The sequence below is a fragment of the Castor canadensis genome, chromosome X (assembly GCF_047511655.1).
Source record: "Castor canadensis chromosome X, mCasCan1.hap1v2, whole genome shotgun sequence".
Classification (NCBI taxonomy): Eukaryota; Metazoa; Chordata; class Mammalia; order Rodentia; family Castoridae; genus Castor; species Castor canadensis.
Window position 1 is genome coordinate 129,928,471 of NC_133405.1, and position 26,914 is coordinate 129,955,384.

The 26,914-nt window shown below is 37.6% G+C and overlaps 2 protein-coding genes across 6 annotated transcripts in view; both read left to right on the forward strand.

Moving 5' to 3' along the window:
* The first annotated feature begins 5,188 nt into the window (after nt 1–5,188).
* On the forward strand, nt 5,189–21,142 carry Piga (phosphatidylinositol glycan anchor biosynthesis class A). 3 transcript variants are annotated; one of them, XM_074064252.1, is made up of 6 exons: nt 5,213–5,286; nt 8,446–9,223; nt 13,920–14,052; nt 14,729–14,861; nt 15,021–15,227; nt 18,818–21,142. In XM_074064252.1, the coding sequence occupies exons 2-6, from the start codon at nt 8,506–8,508 to the stop codon at nt 19,082–19,084; spliced, it is 1,458 nt and encodes a 485-aa protein (XP_073920353.1). In that variant the 5' UTR covers nt 5,213–5,286; nt 8,446–8,505; the 3' UTR covers nt 19,085–21,142. The 3 variants fall into 3 exon arrangements, with proteins under 3 accessions (XP_073920355.1, XP_073920353.1, XP_073920354.1); XM_074064253.1 differs by lacking the exon at nt 5,213–5,286 and adding an exon at nt 5,292–5,354; XM_074064254.1 differs by lacking the exon at nt 8,446–9,223 and having other exon boundaries at nt 5,189–5,286.
* A 1,817-nt stretch (nt 21,143–22,959) lies between these two features.
* The window catches only part of Asb11 (ankyrin repeat and SOCS box containing 11), a 35,495-nt gene continuing 31,540 nt past the window's right edge, over nt 22,960–26,914 (forward strand). For 2 of the 3 annotated variants that reach the window (XM_074064256.1, XM_074064255.1), the window contains exon 1: nt 22,960–24,001. In XM_074064256.1, the coding sequence (XP_073920357.1) occupies nt 23,821–24,001 (181 nt within the window). In that variant the 5' untranslated portion in view covers nt 22,960–23,820. Of the gene's footprint in view, nt 24,002–24,652; nt 25,050–26,914 lie in introns of those variants that run through there. The other variant, XM_074064257.1, reaches the window with a different exon arrangement.

Sequence of the window (26,914 nt, forward strand, 5' to 3'; positions counted from 1 at the left end):
TAAAAGGGAGAGCACCTAGACTGGGAGACATTTGGCATCCATGAAAACAGGGTATGGAACTGACAAGAGAATTAAGTGAATGTATGCCTGCTAGATGCTAAAACCCCTCATCCCTCATCCCTTTCTATGAAACCACAATGCTAGAAATCAGGCCTTTACTCGAAGAGTTTCTCTGGAGAGAATCTGGTCAGCCTAAGAAGAGATACTAGAAATGACTGAAATCAGCTGGGAAGAGTCTCAGTGAAACAGTCAAATCAGGTCAATAAGCCCCATTCCTGGGATCAGACTGCTGATCAGCTCTTTTGTCCCTTACTTTTAAATATGAGAAAGAAACCATGAATTTCCAGACATCGGGTAAAAACCAAACCAAACAAACAAAAAAACCTCTCACAGGAGAGAGAGAGAGAGAAGAAAACTTCAAATCCTTACTATCCAATGGGGTGGGGTAAGATGGGAAGACAGTGGAACCAACAATAAGCAAGATGAAAGTGCTATTAGAAAACAAAATTCCAGAGAACATAATGGAGCTCCAGGAAACTAACACTCTTATCATAGAAATCAAGAATTCAATAGAAAAAAGCAAGCAAGAGTTGAAAAAATTTCTAAGGAAGTGGAATAAAAAGAAAATAAAAGGAACTAAAAGTGAGAAGTTAAGGAGATCTGAGACCAGGAAAACATTTTAGTAAAGGAGAGAGACAATGGGAGATGTAATTGACAATTTAAATATTCAAGAAAACTTCTCAGAACTGAAGCAGGTAAGTTGGCAAACGAAGAGGCTCTTTGAGTGCCCAGCTCAAGTGATGAAAATATACCTATACTGGGGACAAAAGTACAAAATTTCAGGACACAGGAGACTAAGAGATAGTTGTATATGCTTCTAGAGTAAAAAAAAAACTATGGTAATTTCATAAAAGAGTCAGTAGTCACAATGATATTAGCTTTCCCAATAGCAACACCAAAACCTAGACTACTAGAGCCATGCTGCTAAAATTCTGAAGGAAAATGTCTGTCCTAGTATTTGGCCCAGAAACTATGAATAAAATTGAAGGGATGAAAAATTGTGTTTTCAAACAGGCAAGGTCTTAGAAAATCCCCCCAACTTCCCACACACTCTTCTTTAGAAAGCTACTGTAGGGTGGTCTTCAAAATAGGGGAGTAGAGGGCAGGGGAAAAAAAGAAAAAGGAAAAAGTAGAGAAGTAATTTGGGTGCTGGTGGCTCATGCTTGTAATCCCAGCTACTCAGGAGGCAGAGATCAGGGGGATTGCAGTTGGAAGCCAGTCCAGGCAAATAGTTCCTGAGACCCTGTTTCAAAAATGCCCAACACTAAAAGGGCTGGTAGAGTGCCTGCTTAGCAAGCATGAGGCCCTGAGTTCGAACCCCTGTACCTCCCCAAAAAGGGGGGTTACAAAAGAGGAACACATTGCTCAAGCAAATCCCAGTGTCTTGTGATTTTCATTGCCTCTGTTTTTTCATTATCACTAAAATAGATCAGGTCTTTGTTGCCTCTCATTAGAGCCATGCTTCTTATGCATTGGGGTGCAGCTTAATCACTCAGTATCTTGTTGAAGTGCAGACACTCTTGTTCAATGGGTCTGGAGTAGGGCCTGAGAATCTGCCTTGTAAGTTCCCAGATGCTGCTGTAGCTGCTGCTTCTCTGCAGGGGGACTCAGGACTACTGAAATCACCTAACTGGTCTCTTCTCCATCTGCGCCACTTTTCCACTCTCTTATTTTTCAGCTACTGGAATAATTTTCCAAAGACAAAGCGTTGATTGTTTGACATTTTATCTCTATGTCCTGCACGGAATAAAAGTACTATTCTCTCTCAATAGTTTTCCCCAGTGTTACATTCCATCACATAGGTTTTTTTTCAACTGTATCTAGCCTAAATCTTACCAGTGTTAATGAGGTTTTTGTTTGTTTGTGCTGCTGGGGACGGAACCCAGGGCCTTGCACATGCTAGGCAAGCGCTCTACCACTGAGCTACATCCCCAGCCCCAAGTTTTTAAACTATTGGTAGCTTCAGGTTTAACATTCTGAATTCATTCTTTAATATCTAATGATGTTTGTTTCATTTCTGCATATTTATGTTTGCAAATTCTTATTTTAAAATTTTTCCATATTTCTTTCTTATTTTAATTACATCTAGCATGAATTCATCTTTCATTGTTACATTTGTGTGTTCTTTCTTAGTATTACATCACTTCTAATGATTTGGAATTTCCTGAGAGGGCTCTTCTTGTCTCTTCTCTTCTTCTCTTCTCCCCTCCTCTCTTGTCCTCTCCCTTCCCCTCTCCTCCCCACCCCACCCTTGCTTATAACCCTGCAGACTAGCTAGCAGTGATAGTGGCATATAGCAGATCACGTTGCTTGTCTCAATTCTATTAGTAAGGTTATGTCCCCAAATAGGCAGCAACATTTGGCAACAAATTAATTCAGTCTCCATTCACAAATGGAGACATAAAGAAATAAAGTTCTATCTGTTGCTGTGTGACAAACCATGGTAAAACAGTTTTCAGACAACAATGACTTACTATTTCTCTTGATTCTGGGGGTTGACCAGAACCAGCTAAGTGATTCCTCTGTTCCACATAATATAGGTTAAGGTCACTGCAGTGTTTATATTAAGTTGGAAACCCACACACATCTGGAATGACCAAGATGAAGTCTTATTCTTCAGGTGGCTTTTCATCATTTAATATCTTGCCTGAGCTCTTTCACAGCATGGGCATTGGCTTTCAAGATGAAGGTTCCAAGAGGACATAACCCCATCCATAAACACTTATCAAGCCTTTGTGGCATCTAAGCAAGTCACATGGTCAAACTCTAAAGTCAATGTGGGAGGAGATTAGACAAGGGTGCCAATTGGTAAGTGTTTTATGGAAGGCCATTAATGTAATGGTCTATCCCAAGGCTATTTCCTGTCTCTAGGCACACACAGAGTCACCTGTTAGTGTCTATTATTCTACAGGAGCTGAACTCAAGTTCATATATTCCTGCAACACATAGAGTCTGGGGCCTATGTAGCTTTGGTCCTGATCACCATTTTGATTTTGGTTCTGTTTTATAAAATCACAGCTCAAACATTTAATTGTCTCATTTATATCGTATCTCTTATTTTTCCATTTGAGGAAGAATGAGGAGTAAAAAGTCATGAAATATTAACTGAAAATGTCACATTGGCTAAAAATCTGGCTCAACATCAAATCAAGCCCATTTTCTTTCATTCTATTTTTTTTTTTGGTGGCTTCGCACTTGTAGAGCAGGTGCTCTACCACTTGAGCCACACTTCCAATCCATTTTACTCTGGTTATTTTGGAAATGAGGTCGTGCAAACTATTTGTCTGGGCTAGCCTCAAACCTCGATCCTCTAGCTCTCAGACTTCCAAGTAGCTAGGATGACAGGTGTGAGCCACTGGCACCCAGTCCAAGCCCATTTTCTTTAGGACAATCCTCGACCAGTTTGCTTTGACTTTCACTGAAAAGGCTACTTGTCTGTATATATTTCTTCCTCATCTTTTCCCTTGTGTAATTACACAACAATGTTAACTGGACAGTCACCACCTGCCTCTGTGCCTCGTTCACTTTTGTTCTTTATTTTATTTATTTCTTTATTTTTTACCTTTGTTCTTTAAATGAGCTTGTTCCTAAGAGTTGTATGCACTTAGTCCTATAGCTGGCAGACAGAAACAGTCTTTCCTTCTGAACAACAAGTATTTTTCTTATATTTCTCTATGGAATTTACCTCTTTCTACTTTTAATAACAGACAGTTACATATGCCTTAACTCCATCTTGGTTTGGGGGTAATGCTCATGCCAGATTTTCCCTTCATTGTGCCTTGCATATAGATAGTAGGATTTTAACACATACTGGTTGCCTTACATTCTAAAATTATCTAAGGGATCTTATTTACATATGGATTTGCAAAGAGTTGCATTTCAAGGGAAGATGATGTCCACATTTATTTTACACCTTTTCCACTTAGATCATTAATATTACAACTGGTACTGAGTGCTATCAGAATACAGTACATGTAAATATTTTCGGTCTAATTTCAGTGGTTTCTAAGAAAATTCTCTAAAAGCATACTTTGAGGTCATACATTCAGGCAGAATACAATAATTAGAATTATCCCTAGATTTACCTCTTAATTCTGCTAATATAAATTTTGACTTTTAGAAAATAGCCTTAAGTGGATATTATTGCTTAAAATTTAACTGAATAAATGGAATCATGTATTCTTATGAGATTATGAATCCTGGCTGGGCAGAATTATGACTTATTTACTTTTTGATGCTTAATGCCAAGGACAGAGGTTGGAGGATGAATGTTCAGTGCCATAGTACTATAAAAATACAAAAGAGGGAATATTTAATTACCACCGGAGGCTTGGGGAGGGCATCAGAAAAAAGCTGAAATCTTCAGTCATCAATAGGCTTACTCCAGGTTTAAAAGAGGTGGCAAAAATGGTGATGTCAGGTGATGGTGCTTAGAAAGGAATTTGTTCTTTAAAGGGCAGGCATGATAGGACCCGGGAACCGCAAGTACCAACTGCAACCACCACACCACTGCTACTTATTCTTTAGCCTCCTGGCCAAACACCACCAGAGTTACTTGAACCAGTTTGAGTGAGTGTAAATATTTCAGGACAGACCTCATATTTTCCCCCCTAGATTGCAGAGTTGCAGATAAAATACAAAATGTGCAGTTGAATTTGAATTTCAAAAGAACAATGAATATTTTAAATAAAATCCTCAATATTTGAGGCACACATATATTTGCTTATCTGAAACTCAAACTTCATATTTTTATTTGTTTTGTTTTGCTTTTACTTTTCATTTGTGTATTTTTATTTGCTGCATCTGGTAACCCTACCAAAGTGGTAAGAATCAGCACCGTTCTGCTGTGGCACAGACAAAACGCCACCCTGATCCTGGCTTCCCATAGCCTTCTCAACCCAAGTTTCTTCAAAGCAAGCAGGGAGAGAATTCGCTTCCTGAAAAGAGACGCTGTAACTAGGCAACCAAGAGGCAAATGCGCCTGACCTTCCGCAGCATTCAGGAGACGTGCGCACGCGCTGACTGACGCTACATTTCCCCCACGCTGAAGGGTGGGGATGTCTGAGCGTCACTCTTGCACGTGAGCCAAGCGCCAATCTGTTATTGGTTGCTTCGGGGGCGCGGCGCTAGGGCGCGGACGCTCCGGATTGGTGTTCCGAAGCAGTGGGGCGGGATTCCGGCTACAGCCGCGGGAGGTCCGGACACCGGCGGCCATGGGACTCGCCGGTAAGTGCTCCTCTGGTTTTTCCTCTCTGGCACTTTCGACCTCTTTTGGATGGATGTGTGCCGTTCCGGTAGGGCACTGGAAGGTTATGGAGGGGGTGAAGCCGACGCGGCTTGAGGCCCGGAAACCGGGTTGGAGGGTGCCCGGAGTCTAGTGAGGCTGAGGGTGCCTTAAGGGTTGGAGCCGGATCCTTGGCTGAAGTTATTGGGGCGAGGGACTGGGGCCTCCGGACCCGGGCCGCAGACCTCTGCCCACTCTCTGGCCTTTCTCCTCCTCCCTGTGGGCCTGGCCAGACCTTGCCTGACCTCGGAGGGGTCGCTGAGTGACCGGGTTTGTCTCCCCACGGCCCTAGTGCTTCCCGACTACCTACCTCTCAGGGAGTGAAGCTTGGGCACTGCCCAGAGATTCGGTAACAGAATCCCTCAAAAACCTCTTGACTCTCAACCTCTGCGTTTTCTCCCTAAGGTTTCTGGGGAGCCTCTACTGCTAATGACTGCTTGGGGCTCTTTGGGTCCAGAATTTTAAGTTCTTGAGTTTGCCTCTTAAGTGGCTGGGTGGGGTCCTCGGACAAATCACTCGACCTGTCTTTTCCCATTTGTAAAGTGAGATAGTCCCCAGATCTCTGAGCCTATCTTCAATTTTAAAATCTCAGATTCTGTGATCATGCCGTATGTTGAGCTTTTACGCCATAAAATTGTTAGGAGACTGATTGCAAAAGGGGGCTTGTTGGGCGGGAGGGCAGCGAGTGGGGGGATGGGGAAAGGACAGAATGGGGACGTGAATATTATAGAAGTACATTCTATACTAAGTACTTCTATAATAAGAAGTACTTATTCTATAAGAAGTACACATTCTATAATAAGAAGTGTATAAAAATAACAAGATGAAACCCACAAAAACTTTTAAAAGCCGGGGGGAGAAGGGAGGGGGTTAAGAAAGTAACATAAAAGGGGCGAATTAGATCAAAGTACATCATATGCATGTTGTAAGTACCACAATGAAACCACTTTGCTATAACATGCTAATAAAAAAAAAAGAAGGAAAGTTGTTAGTAATAACCTGATGGTGGGCAGACTTGTCACAGAACATTGGAGGTTAATGACAACATTTAAAATAATTTCATTTGGCTCATTACTCCCTGTTTCCGTTATCTTTCATCTTTTAAAACTGAATAGAACTGGAAGTTCAGGTTTAGGTGATAAACCACAGTAAGACAATGTTCAATCACTTAAAAGTGCAAACTTGAGAAATCTCAATATTTGGTAATATTGAATTTTAATTAGTAAATTCGGTTCGGCAAACGTTCATGGTGTAATTCTGAGTATATTTAAAATGTAGATAATTTGTTGGAGATAATTGATAGTTAATACTCTGCATACACAGGTAATTTGTATTTTCTTAGTTTGCAGGTAAAATCTGACACTCAGAGCTTTAGGATGGCTTCCCATTTTATGGTTGAGTTTCTGCAGCTTAGTAGATCTCATTTGTAAAGCTAAGGAAGATTATCACCAGCTATCCAAGACTCTTTAAAAGTCTAAGAACCTGTACCAGTACTGGAAATCACATGGGCATTTCACATTGATATGCTTTTATGGGACCCCTGAGATAAGCATTTCCCACTTTAGATGTAGGAAATAGCCCCAGATCTAGCCCATCTATGGGCATTCATAGAGGAAAGGCCAACATAACTAAAAGAAAGCTTAAGAAAAAAAGGGAAGGAAGCTGGTTGAGTATCGCCATCCTTGAATAAGGAAGGAGAAAATATGTACTGTCTGTCGCATGAGCCCCAGGTGATGCTTGAAAAAGGTGTTCTCACAAAGATAGACCTAGCTCCAGGTATATTTTAGTGTAAACCACAAAGCTAGCAGAACTTTGAGATTAATTGAATCAGTGGCTAAGCTCTAGAGCAGGAATCAGCAAACTTTCTGTAAAGAGCCAGATGGCAAATATTTTAGCTCTGTGGGTCATGTGGTCTCTGTGGAAGCCACTCTTACTGTAGCACAAAAGTAGCCATTCACACAAATGAATGGGCAAGCTTGTGTTCCTGTAGAACTTTATTTACAAAACCAGACAGTGGGCTGGTCAGTATAATTAGATGCAAATCCTAGACTGTTTTAGTTATTCTTTTCTGTATAACTAACCTCCCCCAAACTTAGTGGTGTAAAACAGCAGCCATTTTGCTATTTTCCATGATTCTGGATTCTTCTAGGCCTAGCTAGTGGTACTTCTGCTGGTGGTCACTGGGGAGATTGCATTTAGCTGGCAATTTGGCTAGAGACTGGGCCCAGGTGAGAACAAGGGGATGGTAGACCTCTGGCTCTCCTCATGTAGTCTGAGTGATCTTACCTCACTTGTGTGCCCCAGGTCCTTTTAGCACAGTAGCTGGACTTTTTAGGTGGCAGTAGAGGGTAGCCAAGAGTATGTAAATGGAAGCTACCAAGCATTTTTCAGGCCAAGGCCAAAAATGTGCACATCACTTCCACCATATTCTATGGATTATACCAGGTCCAAACTTAAAGGAGAGCCCTAGGCATGGTGGCCCACACCTGTAATCTCAGCATTGAAGAGGCATAGGCAGGAGGATTATGAGTTCAAGGTCAGACTCTGGTACATAGCCAGACCTTGTCTCAAAAAAAAGAAAAAGAAAAGGAGAGGCATGATCATCAATGAGAATGAGACAGATGGCCACATTGTGCCACCTCCTACCTTAAGGTTTAGACTTTCCATTTATAAGAGTTGCTACTGCATTTAGGTGTGTGTTAGACATGGAAAACTCTTAGCATGTAGTGTCTAATGTGTAGTGGCCATTTAATAAAGAGAAACTGGTAAAGTGATAATAGTAGAGGGGAAACACGCATGTGTGTATGTATACTTAATTATTGGAAAGAACTGGTTGGTTAGCATGGAAAACAATTATATACTGTGGTGTAATAAACTTATTTAAAATTATGTGTGCCAGTACTTTTAGCTAAGTTAAGATATTGTAGAATATAGTTTTGTTTTATGGCACATGGTAAATGCTAAGCAAGCAAATTTGCTTTGTTTTATTTCTAGGGGAAAAGCTAACAAATTAATGTTAACATTAAAACTATCTCTAAGAGGATTTGGAATATGGAATGTGTTAGGTGTCTAAGCTGAGATCCTGTTTTTCTGTCTTTCAGGTAACTGGACACATTCCTTAACTGGGTTGCTCTAAAAACTGATGTCTAAACTATCTCAGCATGGCCTGTAGTGGAGGAGATGAACACGACCAGCCTCCCTCAGCTACATTCTCCCCAGTTAGCCCTGAAAGTCTTTCCACCTGTAGAACCTATACCCATAATATATGCATGGTGTCTGACTTTTTCTACCCAAATATGGGAGGTGTGGAAAGCCACATTTACCAGCTCTCTCAGTGCCTCATTGAAAGAGGGCACAAGGTCATAATTGTCACCCATGCTTACGGAAATCGAAAAGGCATCCGTTACCTCACTAATGGCCTCAAAGTCTATTACTTGCCTCTGAAAGTCATGTACAACCAATCTACAGCCACGACCCTCTTTCACAGTCTGCCATTGCTCAGGTACATATTTGTGCGGGAGAGAGTTACAATAATCCATTCCCATAGTTCTTTTTCTGCCATGGCCCATGATGCTCTCTTCCACGCCAAGACAATGGGGCTCCAGACAGTCTTCACGGACCATTCCCTTTTTGGATTTGCTGATGTCAGCTCGGTGCTTACAAACAAGCTTCTAACTGTGTCTCTTTGTGACACGAACCACATCATTTGTGTCTCTTATACTAGTAAGGAAAATACTGTACTCAGAGCAGCACTGAATCCTGAAATAGTGTCCGTCATTCCTAATGCTGTAGACCCTACTGACTTCACTCCAGACCCGTTTAGGAGGCATGATAGTGTAATAACTATTGTTGTTGTCAGCAGACTTGTTTACAGAAAAGGTAATGAAACAATAGCTATATTTGCATTGCAGACTTTTTTTAACTTGTAGAAAGCTGTCAAATACTTGTATATAATGATTATTTGGCTTTTCATTTCTTATGGTTTTATAACTACTTCTGTATTAACTATTGCAAAGAAAGGTCTATTGGTTTATATATCCAAGAAGAGACATTTTTAGAATGGTGATGAATACTGCCCCTAACCTTTGATGTTTTAGTGGTTACTAAAAGTTAAAAATGATAACTTGGTGCTCTTTAATTGGTAAGATCTCTTTAAAAATTAAAACAGCCCTGCACATTTGGTAAAATGTAAAGGATACAGCCTACCACGTGGCTTTTCCTTTCTGATTGCAAAACTAATGTATTGAAAATTTTTTAAAAACTGAAAAACCCTAACATGAAAAATAAAGTCAGTTGTAACTATGTTTTTCCAAAGTGACCTTAATGAATATTTTGATTTATAATTAATTGTCTTTTATGCATATGTACATATAACCAAACTCAATGGGCTTTTTTTCCTGTACACTGCTGTTTTATAGCTTGCTTATTTCATCTAATCATATATAAGACATTAATAATATATTGGCAGGTAAGTGATGAAGAAAAGCAGATTAGATGGCCCTGGTCAGAGCCTGACTATCCCACTGTGCAGTCAAGGACAAGTTACTTAACATCTCTAGTCTCAGTTTTTTCACTTATTAATTCAGGCAATAATAAGGACTTTGTGAAGGTTCAGTAATGGTTCCTATAAAGTACTTCATCCAGGTTGTACTTGACAAGTGTTTGTTGTTATCCTGAAGATGTTTTTAGCACCTCTTTAGCACTATGGACAACACCATAGAATTTGTGTTTATTAAAAGTCTGAAACAGTCTGAAACATACAAATAGTTTTCCAGATGCTATTTGAAAACTTGTCCACTAGTCAAAAGTGTCTCTTAAAGTTGGAGGTCATTAAAAAATAATAACATGGCCTCCTTAAAGATTTGAGCTTAGAATGCTATTAGCACGCTGAATTGCAAGTAGCTTGGTGTAGAGTTGTAGGCTTCTAGTGCCGGTTCACTGATTTTGACTGTCATCTTGCACCGTCAGCTTCACAAAGTATAATGTACCATTGCCACTTGGGTTTCTTTTAAGTGGGGGCAAAGCCTAAAGGGGTATGAAGCAATGTGCTGGATTTTAATTTTGCTTTCAGTTTTGCTCACTACTTTAGGTCATGCCTTATGTGATAAGAACTTTTTTCTGTGACTTTCCTTTATTGGATTTTCACAGCTTTTGTAGAAACCCATGTTGTCAGTTTATGTGATATTTAATGACATTGCAAGTAAAACTGATAGCAAACAGGTTTTCAAACAAATGCAACTGATTCTTGGTGGTCATGAAGCTCAGTGGTGTATCAGTATAGGCTTTGGCCAGTGGAGTTTGCCTTTGGAATGGAACACCTTGGTTGGCCCAGTAGGCCGTGTAAGTGGAAGTTGGTAAGAAAATGTGAACTGGATTACATTTTCTGAGGTGAAGTCAGAGATGTGCTTTTATTTAATCAAGAAGATGTGAATGGACTGGCATTCTTTATTCTGAATCTCTTTGGGATATTGTTGATGAGTTTGTTATAACAGAAATATTGCCTTACTTATTATTTTATTTTTTTTGCAGTACTGGGGTTTGAACTCAGGGCCTCCGCTTGCTAGGCCTACACTTTATCACTTCAGCTATGCCCCCAGCCCTCTTTATTTTTCTGATAGGGTCTCTCATTTTTTGCTCAGGGCTGCCCTCAGACCTTGATCCTCCTACCAATCTGGGATTGCAGACACGCTCCACCATGCCGGGCTTATTGGTTGAGATGTGGTTTTGCTAACTTTTTGCCCAGGCTGGCCTCACACTGCGGTTCTTCTGATCTCTGTGTCATGAATAGCTGGAATTATAGGTGTAAGCCATCAAATAGCATACCTTTGTGAGATTGCCAAGAAAGAGTATAATACTTGTGTGATCAAGAATCAGCAAAATTAACTATTCATACAAAGGTTAAACCTGGTGTCTTTACTTTGGTAATGTGATGTTTTAACTAGCTGAGTTAAGTACCAACAGAGTGAAGGTATGATTTTTCCTGCTCCGAATTCAGTAATTCAACAAGTATCTACTGAACCTTCTCCAAATACCAGGTACCAGCAAAAGGTAACATTCTGAGAAGGAGTGGCCCCATCTGTAGCCCAAAAGTAAGTAGTTCTATTAATGGTGCATTCCTTATTAACAAATTAATTAATTCCCTCAAGAGATGTTCATTACATCAGATATCAAAGACCCATTAGAGTGGATTAAATAAGAGAGGATAAATCCAAATTCTCTTCCCAAGGTTTCCTGACTGGCTTCTGACCCTCTTCTCTCCCGCCTGTTTTGCTCTAACTCAAGGTTTGCCAATATCCTACATCAGTACAGGCTCTCCCTGCTTTGCTATAGTTGTAATGACAACTTAACTTTTGTATTCTGCAGCTAATAAAGCTTTTGCATGGTACAGCACCTCACTTGACCCAACAACTGAAGGGTAGATGTTACCTGCATATGACAGATAAAGAAACTAAGTCTCAGAGAGGGTAGGTAACTTGCCCAGGTTACACAGTAAAAGTAACAGATTACAAGCTTGAGTCCAGCTCTTCTTGAATATCCCTAGCCTGGCCACTGTTATCCTAGGATAGATCAGAAAATTCTTTAAACTGTTGTTAGACTGAGCTTTAAAAGCAGTTTGAATCAGGAATTTCCTTGTGCACTTTGTGTGAAAATGGTGATTGCAAGTCTTTCTTGCATGTCCCATTGTGTTAGATTCTTCTTAGAGGCACCAGAATAATTTTTTGTAGTGAAGGGGAAAAAACCCTTTATCTCTAAAATACTATTATAAAGCATTGATAGTATTAATCAGTCTCATTTCTTATAAGGTGATTGTCAAGATTAAACAATTTAATGCATTTAAAGTACATAGTAAGTTTTCAGTAAATGGTAGCTATTAACAATTAGGATTATTGTTTTATTTTTTGTTTAAAGAATGGACTCTTATCATTGTATTAGAAATGGAAAAAGAGGGAGGAAAGAAGGAAATGAATGGAAGGTATTGTAGGAGGCTAAATGTTAAAAGTATTAAGCCACCTTCTGATTCATTGCAAGAAATCCAATCAATTTCTATAGACTTGAAACAAAGCTAAAATTTTAATGAGAACCATTCATAATTTAGAAAGGCTGCATATGAACTTATTTTTAGTATATGCAATCATTTTGAAAATACCAGCAGAGTTTACTTAACCCTATTTTGAATTACTTAATAAAAATATTATATATCATTTTCCCACCATCTGTTTCATAATTGATCTGCCTATATTGGGAAGAATGGTGTAATAAATGAAAATTGTGTGTGTATTTTTAAAATTAATAAACTTAGTTCTTATTGGATTATTTATGATTACTTTTACTTCTGAATGTATGTGATTTGTAATTATTCAAATAGTGTTATTGTGGCTTTAGATAGCCACTTTTTCACACTAGTAGGGCATGATTTATTTTATTGCTTTATATTATTTGAGGTTGTATTTACATATTGTAAGAATGGTTTTGGCTGGGCATCGTGGCTCATGCCTGTAATCCTAGCTACTCAGGAGGCAGATATCAGGAGGATTGCTGTTCAAAGCCAGCCCAGGAAAATAGTTTGCAAGACTATCTTGAAAAAACCTATCACACAAAAAGGGCTGGTGGAGTGGTTTCAAGGTGTAGGCTCTGAGTTCAAATGCCAGTACAGCAAAAATTTTTTTAATTTTGTTTTTTATGAAAGGAACTGAAAGGATGAATCTTGGTTACTTTTTTAAGAAACAATAGATTCATCCTTTTCTATAAACTATACTGATCTATCACCCTCATTTATTCCCTTTCTGAGAAATGGGTTTTAGCTGGTTTGGATGGACTATTCATTTAAATTATGGTAATACAATAGTGTTGTTATAAAGTTCTGTATAAACTGCATTTTGAACAAAGTGGAGGCAGCAGTTAGACTTTGTTGCCTAGCCCATTCCTGAGCTAGGAAGTAGAATCATAGATTGATAGAATTTTATAGCTGAGATGTTGGACTTTAGGTGCAGGTTCTGCATTTCATAGGCCAGGAGACTGCCACAATCAAAGGCTCATTGGTTGGTTTTTTAAAAGTTGGGACAAGACCTAAATCTCCAGTCAGCTGTGTGCTCTGAAGAAAGCTACCTTAAATACCTTTCCTGAAGTAGATGGTGTATACAGTGAATAAATTAAAGAATAGTATACTGAGACAGAATTTTCCATATTTTGAGTGGAAAATAATAATACATGTCATGGTCATGTCTTCAAGAATTGCAACTCTTAAGCCGGGCATGGTGTATCACATCTGTAATCGAAGCACTTGGGAGGCTGGGGCAGGAGAATCTAAAGAAGCCAGCCTAGGCTATATAGTGAGTTGCAGACCAGCCTGGGTTACATAGTAAGTCCCTGTCACAAAAAAAATTTGCAACTCTTGGGGACCACTGTCAGTTTGTGAACTATTTCACCCTTCTGGAAAAGGTTTAAGAGAGTTGACTTGTCTACTGAAAAGATGACATAACTGATACTTGTAGCAAGTGAGTGGATTCTCAGTAATTCAAATAGATGTTTAAAATTTAAATGTTAATATCTCCAACATTCAACTTTATATCTTCAGGGACCGATTTGCTTAGTGGTATAATACCGGAGCTCTGTCAGAAATACCCAGATTTACATTTCATAATTGGAGGAGAGGGACCAAAGAGAATCATTTTGGAAGAAGTACGGGAAAGATACCAGCTACATGACAGGTATTGGTGGCTTACATGTTGTCATTGTTGTGGGTGAGAAAATACCAATTCTCTATATTTGGTTTTGACAATATGCCTGCCTTAGATGTGCAAGACCAGTTTTTAAAGAATTTTCTATGAAATGAGAAAACTTGAGCATTCACAATTTTTTCTAATATTATTTAGGGGACAGTTTTGGAGGAACCATGGAAGTGTTTGCAGATTTCTAAGCCATACTGTGTTGTGATTTAAATAGCATGGCACAAATCCTATAAATTGTGTATATATATGTTTGGACAGGTCTTTTCCTCAGTCACTTAGAAAATACTCAAGGTGTATATGTGTAAAACATCAATTTTAAAAGGGCCATTTTCCTGTTCAGAAATGATACTTTAACATTGAATCATGAAAGTGTATTCATATTTTCATTAAATGGAAATTAGTTTTAGAGAAATGAAATTTGGTATGTGTAACAAGACTTAGAAATATGTTAGTTGCATGAGTTGTAACTCAATAGGTTTATAAAGCTATTTCTTTTACATTGGTGTTTGGTGATACTGATCTTTTGAAGTGGAAAACATTAGCACCAGTAAGATTCTAAGTATAATATGAATAGCAAACTTGTCTTAGAAATTAAATTTCTTTTGTAGCATGATTTTTCACTTCTTTCTTTCTTTTCCTCTTATTTAAAAACCAGGGTACGTCTTTTGGGAGCTTTAGAACACAAGGATGTTAGAAATGTCTTAGTTCAAGGACACATTTTTCTCAATACCTCCCTTACAGAAGCATTCTGCATGGCAATTGTGGAAGCAGCCAGTTGTGGTTTACAGGTAAAAAGCATTAAGGGCTTACCTACATTGTTGGGGTTTCTGTATTTGTATTTTGGAAAAAAATACAAGACTCATGCCAAAGTAATTTTTTAGCTTGGTTGTGTTGATTTCCCTGAGATATGATTTCGGTGGATCATGTGCTCTTCTTTTCTTTTTAAGGTTGTAAGTACCAGAGTTGGAGGAATTCCTGAGGTGCTTCCAGAAAATCTTATTATTTTATGTGAGCCTTCAGTAAAATCTTTGTGCGAAGGATTGGAAAAAGCTATTTTCCGACAGAAGTCAGGGGAATTGCTGGCTCCAGAAAATATCCATAACATAGTAAAGACGTTCTACACTTGGAGGAATGTCGCAGAAAGAACTGAAAAAGTATGTCTCATGCTGAGCAAAGAATCTGTCTGAACTACTTGATGATTCATGAACACATTTCCTCTTACATACAAGTTTGCCATTTCTCTTTTCTTTAGGGGGAGTGGTATTGGGTTTTGTTTTTTTTTTAAACTCAGGGCCTTGTACTTGCTAGACAGGTGCTTTACCATTTGAGTCACACCCCCCCAGCCCTTTTTGCTCTAGTCATTTTTCAGAGAGAGTCTGGTGCTTTTTGCCCAGGTTGGGCTCATGAGCCACCATGCCTGGTGCCATTTCTGTTTTGGGTTAAGTTTATGAACTTTATTCCAAGTGAAAAAAATTATATGTTATTTTTGGTACACATGCTGAGCTAAATCTCTAGTCAAATAATTGACATTTGAAAATAGTAATACAGTCCAACCCCCTTCTTAATCTGGATGTAAGAAAATTGCAAAATTTTCTAAAGTCAGCAACTGGAGGCAAAACTAGTATTAATATCTTAAAGAGCTGGCAGAGTGGCTCAAGTGGTAGAGCGCCTGCCTTACAAGTGTGAGGCCCTGAGCTCAAACTCCAGTACCACCAAAAAAAAAAATGTAGTTTTGGTGATTGCATCAACTTTATAACTTGTGAATATTTAGTTAAAATTCTTGTGGCACTTTTGCTAACTTTGCTTCAGGAAAGCAATTTTTATGTCTTTGAGCTGATTGCAAGCATAAGTTAGCATTCAAAATATACATGGAAAATAGAATGTTTGGGTGTGGTGGCTCACACCTGTAATCCTAGCTACTCAGACATATCGGGAAGATGAAGGCTCAGTGTCAGCCCGGGCAAAAAGTTCACAAGACCCCATCTCAATCAATAAAAGCTGGGTATGGTGGCGTGCACCTATCAGTCTAGCTACATGGGAAGCATAAATAGGAGGATTGTGGTCTAAGCTAGCCTGGCCTCAGAGGTGAGACTCTATTAAAAAAAAAATACCTAAACCCAAAAGGGCTAGCAGCATGGCTCAAGTGGTAGAGGGTCTGCCTGGCAAGTACAAGGTCCTGCGTTCAAACCCCAGTACTACTACCACCAGGAAAAAAAGAAAAAAGAAAAAATGATGACAAGTAAAAAAGTAGCAATAGAGATTTTTAAAAGAACAGGTACAGGATATAGATTGATATCCTTAGGCGGGAGAGTAACGTGGGAAGTGCTTCCTGATATTAACTTAGAGACTTCATTTATTCTGCTTAGTAGGTTCTTCTCCATGAGTATTTCTGCCTCATGCTTCTTTTTACCATGTAACAAGCTGAATGAAAATGACTCAGTTTCTCAGTACATAGAAATCCTGAACCAGAAAGACAGCCAGGTGGAGCATAGAGAAGGTTAAGTTTAGACTGGTGCTTTATACTACCAGTGTATTCAGTGGAACAATTAGTTTCCAGCCTGGAGTAGGAAGCAAGGTGAAGCTAAGAAGACAATAACTGTAAATTTCTTACTTGATTTGAATTATAAGTTCCAGTATACAAGATAAACCCATATTTGAATTTAAGTTCAAAAACCTCTTATGTATAAAAATGGTATTACAGGTTTTCCATTGAAAATAAGATTATTGAAGCAGACAAATACTTTTTTTTTTTTTGGTGGGACTGGGGTTTGAACTCAGAGCTTTACACTTGCAAAAGCAGGCACTCTACCGCTTGAACTACACCTCTAGTCCATTTTGCTCTGGTTATTTTAGAGGTGGAGACTCATGAACTATTTGCCTGGGCTAGCCTCCAACTGTGATCCTTCTGATCTCAGCCTCCCAAGTAGCTAGGATTATAGGCGTGAGCTACCAGCACCTGGTTTCAATTTTTTATTGAAATGTCTGTGAGACATTCTGACCTTTGAGAAGTTTTGTTGTATCTCCACCCATACTAAACAGGTAGCTAACTTTTTCCTATGGAAATTGGACTCTAATACTGCTTACCTGTGAGAGCACATATCACAATTACCTGGGTAGCTTCTTCAACCTGTATATACTTCCATCTTCCTGTTCACTTGCCTCCCTGACCACTTGCTAGGTTCAAATGTGACCCTTGAGGGAGTAGAGATGGAATATTTGACTAGACAGGGATTGTTGGTGATAGCACCTGGACTCTACACTGATTGAAAATCACATCTCTGTAAGTTGTGACTTGACCTTCTTGATTGAGAACAGATAAACCTCAAAAGTCTGAGCTATTATAGGTAAGAAAACTAGGGTAAAGGAACTGTGGTGATACTTTGTCAGTACATTAAAGTAGCTAATTAAGATTATTTTTATAACCATGTATTTTCTTTTAATATATGTTTTCTATTTTATATTCTCTGGTAATTTATAATATATGTTTAGGAAACAGCAAGTCCTCATTAATAACAGACTATCACATTCTCTTCATAATACTCAGTTATTATTTTATCACTTAAGATAATAAATTGACTGGAAATAAAACTGGGGACATGGGTCAGTTTGTACTTGGTTTTTTAACTTGAGGACATTCTGATCCTAAGGAGTTGTCCTTTTAGTTGTTTAATGTGTTGCTTAGAAAATTGATCACAAAATTAAATTGGAGTTCATGCTGTAAGCACACTTTTTTCCAGTGTAATTTACAATGCTCCACTTAATTCTCAACATCATTCTGATTAAAATGTTTGTATTTAAAATGTCCTCAGGGTAGAAAAGCTAGATGAAAACATCCTGTACCTTTGAAAGGCCACCTGTAGAACTTGCACTTCATGTTGAAACTTCCTTGAATTCAAAAGGAGGCAGTTTATAGGCCTAATATGTGAGACTGAACACAAGCAATGTTTAAATGCAATTAAAAACCAGGAATTCTGGCCCATTTGATGTGTTCTAAACAAGTATGCTTAAAGATCTTTTTAAAAAATATTTTAGAGTTTAGTGCTCAGCAGTGTTTTACAAAGCAAGCCACCTACTGCCAATTCTCAGCAGTAAACCTTATTTCATTTACCAACATTTGACCTATACTTCCTACTAAAGTTTACCCCATCTTCTTTGTCTCTTTTACTCGAAATCTATGAACCATTTTCTCTATAGCTTTAGCATCCATGCTCAGTAGCATGGATAGCCTTGTGCAGCTATTGAAAGAAAAGCCTGTGTGTCCCCAGAAGCCCACTAAATTGTAGCGCTCTACTGTGTTTGATATCTGCCAGATGCTGATGAGAACTTTCTCTGCCCACTGAAGGCATTTGGAAAAGCCAGCCCTGCTTGAGCACTACTTGAAAGTCACTGCCGAATTAAATATTGCCCCTGCAGTGGTGACCTAAAAAGCCATTCAGACTTTGCAGGACTTTGGCATTCTGTTACTTGGTTGAAATCCATGGTGATCTCTTAGGGGAGAAAAACTATAGATTATTCACTTGTATCACATAGCATTTTTCCCAGAATAAGTGCCCGATAAACATTGAACCAAATGGCAATAATTATTGTGATTATGTTCAATCAGGATATCATTACTGTAACAACAAAAAACATGAGTGACTTCCATCTGCATATGTTTCTCAGAAGTTCCTGGTCAGTGTGGGTCATCATTTGTTGCAGAAGTGTAAGGTCTTGGAGTGCTCATTCTTGGCCTTTTCTCCTCCAGGTGTATGAGCGGGTGGCCGGAGAAGCCGTGTTGTCAATGGAGAAGCGACTGGACAGGCTCATCTCTCATTGTGGCCCAGTAACAGGCTACATTTTTGCTTTGTTGGCTGTGATCAGCTATCTCTTCCTCATTTTCCTGAGATGGATTACTCCAGATTCTACCATTGATGTTGCAGTAGATGCCACTGGGCCAGGGAGTACCTGGAATCATCAGCATCCTCACAATAAAAAAGGGGATGAAAGTGATGAGGTGTCTAAAACCAGGTAGAACACAGCCTGGACTGTCAAATTTTAAGCATTTGTAATAGTTCTATTAAGACAGTTGAAAATAACCTTGCTTTTTTGTTTTTCGTTTTAAAAGTTAATTTAGTCAGTTATGCTACCTCTATATCATTCAATGTTTTATTTTAAGGAAAGGTAAAAACTTATGCAATTCCTGAGTGTAGAAACTCCTTGCACTTCTTTAAAACTTAGGAGAGAATGGTTAAACCACTCAGGTATGAAATTTTTCAGATTACTGAAATTCCTCTAGCAGAGATGTTTTAACCTTATATTTTGGGAGCTTTGGGTGCTGAAGGGCCAAACGTTTCTGGGCATTTTTTGGCCAGTTTTTAATGTTATACCATTAGTTAGACATTTACCAGATGTTTACAAGTTTTCTTTAGGGAGGTACAATTATGAGAACTACTTTTGAGTTATGTGCATATACATTTATTAGATATTTGAGTCATGCTCCTAAACATTTATTGGGTCTACTCAGTAAGTGTCACTTATAATATAATTGGCAGGTTTCTTGAGTAAGATGGTCTATTAATTAACAGCATGTCTTGAGCACCTGCTATGTGTAAAATGTTGAACTAGATAGTCCCTGCCATTAAGGACGAGGGATGCATTCATTCTTTGTCATTTAAATGGCTTACTTCATTGTAGTCACAATTGACATGAAGTGGTAAAATATCCAACATGCCAAAAAAAAAATGCTCATCCAAGTTAATGCCAGGCAAGTTACCGGCATACTCCAAGTACTTCTTTGATCCTGTTATATGCATTTTCCTTGATAGAGTCTTTGTCTTCAGTTGTGTTTATGAAGAGACTTTTGCTATTTAAATTCTAGGGACCGATATCACTGTTGATGATAGTGCAGAGAAACCCTCCACATTTTCAGTGCATAATTTAAGCCTCTGTAACTGCCTTCGTGTTTTCTGAGCAGAATGTACGAGGTGTGCCATCTCAAAACCAGCTGCTACCCTGTCGTTTTGATAGAAGTCACTACTCTTCACTGTGGCCTAGCTGATGTCTGATAAGTATTGTTAGTGTGCAAAAAGGCTTTACTTCATAATGTTTTATTTATAGCAAACTGAGTCTGAAAATTTTAGGCACACAGTCTCATTGTAGGTGGATTTTGTTAACTGTAATTGTTGTGACCCAGAGCCATGGGTTTTTTAACCCCAAATTATCCACATGGTGTGTATTATTAATCCTTTGAACTGTTTAGAATAAGTCTTTGTGAGAAAAGGACTGTGAAGTCAGAACAATGAGGCACTTGTGGGTACACTAGATAGATTCTGTCAGTATTGTGATTCTGTACAGGGTTTTTTTTAATAACATTCATAAAGCTTCTTTTTACAAATTATCAACATACATACTACTCGGTTGCCACTTATATAAAAGAAATATATTTGTGTTTTGTATGAAAACACAAATGCAAGAGTGCAATTTTTAAAATCTAGAAGTTAGAAATTCTTCTTTGGAGGAAAATGAACTGATCCAAAACATTCAGTCCTATTAGAATTTTTATGCTTTGAGACCGATATATAAATCTAAAATAAACAGTGCCAATTTTCCTGGTAAAGTGAGAAACGGTTAACATTTGGTTTTATTTATTCTACTCAGCAGTTTTTAAAGGCACACTACTATTTTTTCTTTTTAGTTTTTCTCAAAATTGTCATTTAATTTTTAAATTGTCACTTAAGATGAAAATAGGATTTTAAATAGTTGCTTTTGCATGTAAAGTATATAATTTACAAGTTAAAATTATTTTCCTTCTTTTAACAAGTGGAAGTAAATTCATTTGTCTTACATAGATAATTTTCAGCCTTCCTGAATACCTTAATTATAACTGTCAGTGTTGCACTGGTCAGTATGTGGAAACACATTGTTCTACCCTGCTACTTACATTTATTTGAAAGTGAACTTAATATTGACGAGGAATTTACTAAAAATATATTGTATTTCTTTTGATGTTACAAATAGTTGCACATGTAAAACTGGTTTCTTAAAACATGCTACATGTCCAAAAATAAAGATGAGAATGACATTTTGACAATTTTCTGAGTTGGTCTTGTTCTATGGACAGAATATTATTTATTCTGTCCATCCCCTATCACTTTCTTTTTCAGTGGAATATAAAGTGTTGCTTGGTCTATTAGTAAAATAGCAAATATCCTTCAGATGATAAATCAATCTCTGTTATCTTTTATTTCTAGAATATATACACTTTGTTGCTTAAGAAATAGCAAGTTCAGTTGTACCTTTTATTTCCTGACTCAAACAAACCCTTGTTTTCCATTGCACTAGAGTTATCACATAGGACAAATGAATACATCCAAATATATATTCTATCTTGCCAACTATTTTGAGAAAAATTTGAATTTTGCCCTTATTTACAGAGGTCCAGATTTTCCAGCTCCTTGGTTAGAAGCGGGCAGAAACAGTCATCATTCATATGTTCCAATTTATCTTACACCAGAATTTAGTCTTGCTAAAGTCAGGCTATCATAGGTCTAGTTTTATTTTGAGGAAGTTTTGTTTTGCTTTTGCAGTCCTGGGGATTGAACTCAGGGCCAAGGCCTCTGTCAATCACTGTATTCCCAAAAGAATGTGGCTAGATGTTAAATTGTATCATTTTTATGTGATGTTATACAATTCTATACAGAATTTGATTTGAATCCTGTAGTACTTTGGGGAGTTGATTTTATTTTTTTCACAGTACTAGGGTTTGAGCTAGCCCTCACATTTCCATGGTAGGTACTCTACCACTTGGGCTGCTCCACCAGCCCTTTTTGAGTTGACTGTTTTTGAGATAAGGTCTTGCTTTACGCCCAGGCTGGCTTGGACCAGGATCCTCTTATTTGTGCTTCCCCATGTGATGACAGGCATGTGCCACTGCACCCAGCCTTTGGTTGAGATGTGGTTTTGTAAACTTTTTGTCCAGGCTGGCCTCAAACTGCAATCCTCCTGATTTCTGCATCCTGAGTAGCCAGGATTATAGGTGTGAGCCACCATACCTAGCCTGGTTTTACTTTATTATTTATCATTTATGTTAGGTTATGGCTCAGTATACCTCAACTGGTAGCTAGGTGGGGGATTTTGTCCCCCATGAGTCATCTGTTAAAAGTCTGGAGATATTTCTGCTTGTTACAATTGGATGGGTGTGGTATTGGCATTGAGTGGGTAAGGATCAGGGTTGCTGCTAAGCATTCTACAATGCTCTGGACAGTGTCCCCCCGCCAACAGAATTATATGGCCCAAAATATCAATAGTGCTGAGGCTGAGAAACTGGTGGTGTTGATTCTTTCATCTGTAAAAGATATCTTGGGTCAGTTGTGCTTATTTGTTAGTGACCTTTTATGCCCACCTGAAATACAATGCTTAAATGTAGTAAAGATGGTCTCTCAGAAATAGTATAGCCATCCATTGAACCAAATTTTTTGGCGTATATAACAGAAAGGACAGCCATGTTTCAAATGAAAATTAAGACCAAAGCAAGATTGAATAATAATGCGATATATATTAACTGGTCTGAAATGAGTGAATAGTCGCTTGCGTAGAGTACAACTGAAGAAAGATAATGAAAATAGTTAAGATCCATGTATTCATGTATTTTCCTACATTGGCATTCTACCAGATAAACTAGGTTTGATAAAGACACTTTCTCTGTTAATATCTGTTCCTCAAGAGTAGAAACAACTGAAAGTCTTTATAGTGCTATAATACAGTGAAATGAATGAACTGTATCTCCTGGCTCAACGTTGTTATTCTCATGTGTCAGTCTTCTTAACAGTGGAGTGAAACAGTTGTTTTAGAGGTAGTCATTCTAATTTGCCTGAGTGCTAGGAGAAATGCCTATATTTTTACATAAATCATTAAGATGTATTTAATCTGCTCTTACAATTTTATTTTGGCCTATATTTTCAATAGGTTTTTGGAAATAGAAAATATAATATAGCCAAGAATGAAAGAAGAGACATGGATTGATGAGGAAGATTTTTAAAAAATCAATTCACTTACGTTGGTCAGCTGGTCAGAGAATATTGTCCAACTAGGGAAGGTATTGATTTGTGGAATCTTTGGTGACTTCATCTAGAATCTAGGGCATCTCTTTCATCCATTTCACTATGGTTCTTTCCTGATCAAGGATAGCCTCCAGAACACTTTCACTTGGAGAGGCATCTAGTATTTTATTAAATTCTGCTTTAAATAGTCCTTTTTTAGCTGGCAATATGTTGGATTTGGGCTTAATCCCCAATAAATCTCAGAATGAAGAATAAATGAAATGTTCCCAGGAATAATATTTCCCACTAAGAATGTAGTGTATATCCATAATTCTTTATATGAATGCCAAAGAATTTATTTTGTTCTTATGAGGTTGGAGAAGTTTCCTTTATCTTTCCAACCCCGACTTCTAACATGTAATATCCAATAATAGGAATTTAGGAAGGAAAAAAAAAGGTTAGGATGTGAATCCTGTTTGTTGGAAAATACTAAATAATATAGTTTAGAACTACTGAGTGTTTCTGGTTAGAAGGAAGTTATTCTATTTAACACTGTCATGAATGTCAGCCCACACAGTTGCCAAATCAGAGTTAGATTAGAACCTACAAACTACATTCTCGGTAATAGGAGCACCGAGTGCTACAAGGTTTAAAATAGATGTCATATGATGCCAATTATAACTCAGTGAAAATTTGCAGTCCCAGGAAACTATACAGAGCATAAGCCAAAATGGAAGATGGTCCTGTTTTCTATGGCTTCAAAAACATTTTTATTACAATGTTTGCTACCTTTTTTTTCTTCAAGCTTTTAATTAAAGTTTTTTTGGCTCTCCTAACCCATTTCTATATCGTCAAAGGAAATAGAAAAGAAGCAGCTAGAATAGCAGAAGAGATCTATGGTGGAATTTCAGGTAAAATACGTGAATTTATTCCCAATACTTTAAAAAAATCCTCCTAGATAATTCATATGAGAGTACTATTTCTAGAAGGCAGATTTTCTTTATACTTTGGTTTTGAATGGGTAATTACCTATCATTTAAAGTAGCAAATGGTGTTGACTATCCCAGTTTGTGAAGGATTTTCAACTTTGTTTTTGTAAGTTAGTGGATCTAGTAACAGCTATAACTTAAGAAGTAAGTAGAATAGTGGCTTTTAAGAGTATTTTGAGAAACCTCCTTTCTGTTGGCCAAAAGAATTGCTTATATAGCATTATTTTCTTTAATATTTTAGCCAAACTAACATTAAAGAACATTCTAAAAAGACAGGTTCCCCCAGGAAATAGAATGAGCAATAAATTTTATTTAAAGCATTCAGTGTGGCATGTTATATATACATTTTTGTGCTGTCATTTGCAAATGGAATTGATTAACTACTTGTCATTGTCAGGAAAAAAACTCCACTCAACTAATTTGTACCACATGGCACCATGCAGAGCACCACAAGCAAGGGTTATAAAATGCCAAGATTTGGGTAAAACATCTTCATGTTTTATACTTTATAGAGATTAGTTTACATTTCTTTTAAGAGCCAATTCACCTTAATTATAGTGAGCTGCTACAAAAGTAAATTAATCAGATATCGCTGTCACTGTTGGGATTGCTGCTTAATAGAGGAGTATTTATTCATAAACACAGTTCAGAATTTCCCTATGTATTTTTAGTGTTTGCAAGGGTTCCAGGATTACATCATTCTTTATCTAGTATCTATTTCAATTTGCATCCAGGATTCTCTTTCAAAATAGACTTATGCTTTGTGATTTCAATACACTAGACAACTTGGACAACACTAGACATCAGCGGTCTTGTCCAAAGAAATAAGACCTCCAAAGACGAAGCATCAGAATGCTTCAATTAACTGGGGAAAGGGAGAAGAATTTTGAAATTTCAGAAAATGTGAGAAGGCCTGGACTGTGGAAAGAGATTTCTTTTGGAGATTACATTTGTCACACATTTCAGGGAGGTATGTTACTTTGGTGAAAAAAAAATAATACTTCTCTTTAATTTCAAGTTAAGCATGATCTAGAGACCTATTTTCTAACTTAACTTTTAAATTTGGCTGAGACTTTATGATTTTCACTAATAATTTGGATGTTCTTATAGATGTATCATCCTCATGGTTTAAATTAGGTAAAGTCCAACAAAGTCAAAATTGGCAGTGTTTAAAAAGGTTTTCTCTCATTGCTTCTCTTTATGATTCCTATCTTTGTGGTCCTTGTTGTACTACAGTCTCAAAAGGGTTTGAGGTAGTCAAAACCCATTTAAGCATGATTCAAATTTAAGTTTTGAGCCAAAATTGAAATCTCTTATATATATTTGCTCTCTACCTCAAATATCTTTACTTGTTCCAGTTTCTAAGATAATACTTACTTAATTTGCAAGTGACATTGTGTTATAAGGTCAAGAATTATTTTCAGTTATTGTTACCAGGAGGCAGAGATGGTAAATAGTGCATGTTAACGTCTCAGTTTTAATTTCTTTCTCATATATATATGTTTATGTGTACATGTCCACATGCCCCCAATATATATGATTGACAGTATATACAGATTTGATAAGTCTTTCTATAATAATGTGGTACTAACATGCCAGAACCAGTAGTTTTTACATGAGTCTAACAGCAGTTGTTCTTTTGACACTGTTAGCAGTGGCATATTATATATTTAAAGGTGTATTAAAAATCAAGAACAAAATTTTGTGAAAATGTTAGACATAAACCGGAAGTCGTCTTTGTAGTTCATCAGTCAGACAAATGTTATTGGGAAATATCTATGACATTTAGTCAGTAAATTAGCTAATTGACTTACAAAATTCTCAGCTCAAGGTTAAATTTCTTGATTCTGCTAACATATTCCATTCCTGTAAATTATTGTCAGCAATGTCAAAAACAAGGGGAGGGCAATGAGCACATGATAAAAGCGAGAACACACAAGGAAGGGGTGAGGATAGGTAAGACACCTAAAAAATTAGCTAGCATTTGTTGCCCTTAACGCAGAGAAACTAAAGCAGATACCTTAAAGCAACTGAGGTCAATAGGAAAAGGGGAACAGGTACTAGAGAAAAGGTGAGATCAAAAAGAATTAACCTAGAAGGTAACACCCACGCACAGGAAATCAATGTGAGTCAATGCCCTGTATAGCTATCCTTATCTCAACCAGCAAAAACCCTTGTTCCTTCCTATTATTGCTTATACTCTCTCTACAACAAAATTAGAGATAAGGGCAAAATAGTTTCTGCTGGGTATTGGGGGTGGGGGGAGAGGGAGGGGGTGGAGTGGGTGGTAAGGGAGGGGGTGGGGGCAGGGGGGAGAAATGAACCAAGCCTTGTATGCACATATGAATAATAAAAGAAAAATGAAAAAAAAATCAGATAGGATAGAGTTTCGTCTTTCTGAGGTCCTACACACTCTTTTGCTTGGAAGCTTCACTTGATATCACATCTGTCATTAAATGTCATTTTCTTTGGTAGTAAAATCTCTTCAAAAGTTTTTTTCTTAGGATTTTGTATTATAGGCTAATTATTTGATATATCATTGTGATTTAAACTATTATATTTGTGTATGACTCTTCAGAGTTGAGTTAAGCTGTGGTTAACTGTTAATAGTTTTAATCTTTCAAGTTTCTCTCTATATTTGTCAATAATATATATTTATAAGTTTGAAGCATTGTCCTTGGTCCTTGGTGTTCTGTCTACAGCACTAGATGGATCAATAGATCACCACCCAGTCAGACCACAGATATCTCTGCAGGGACTATATTTCTTTAGAGAGGTATGTTGTATGATTTTTCAACCTTTGCTAATTTATACAAAGCTATATCTAGTACCTTC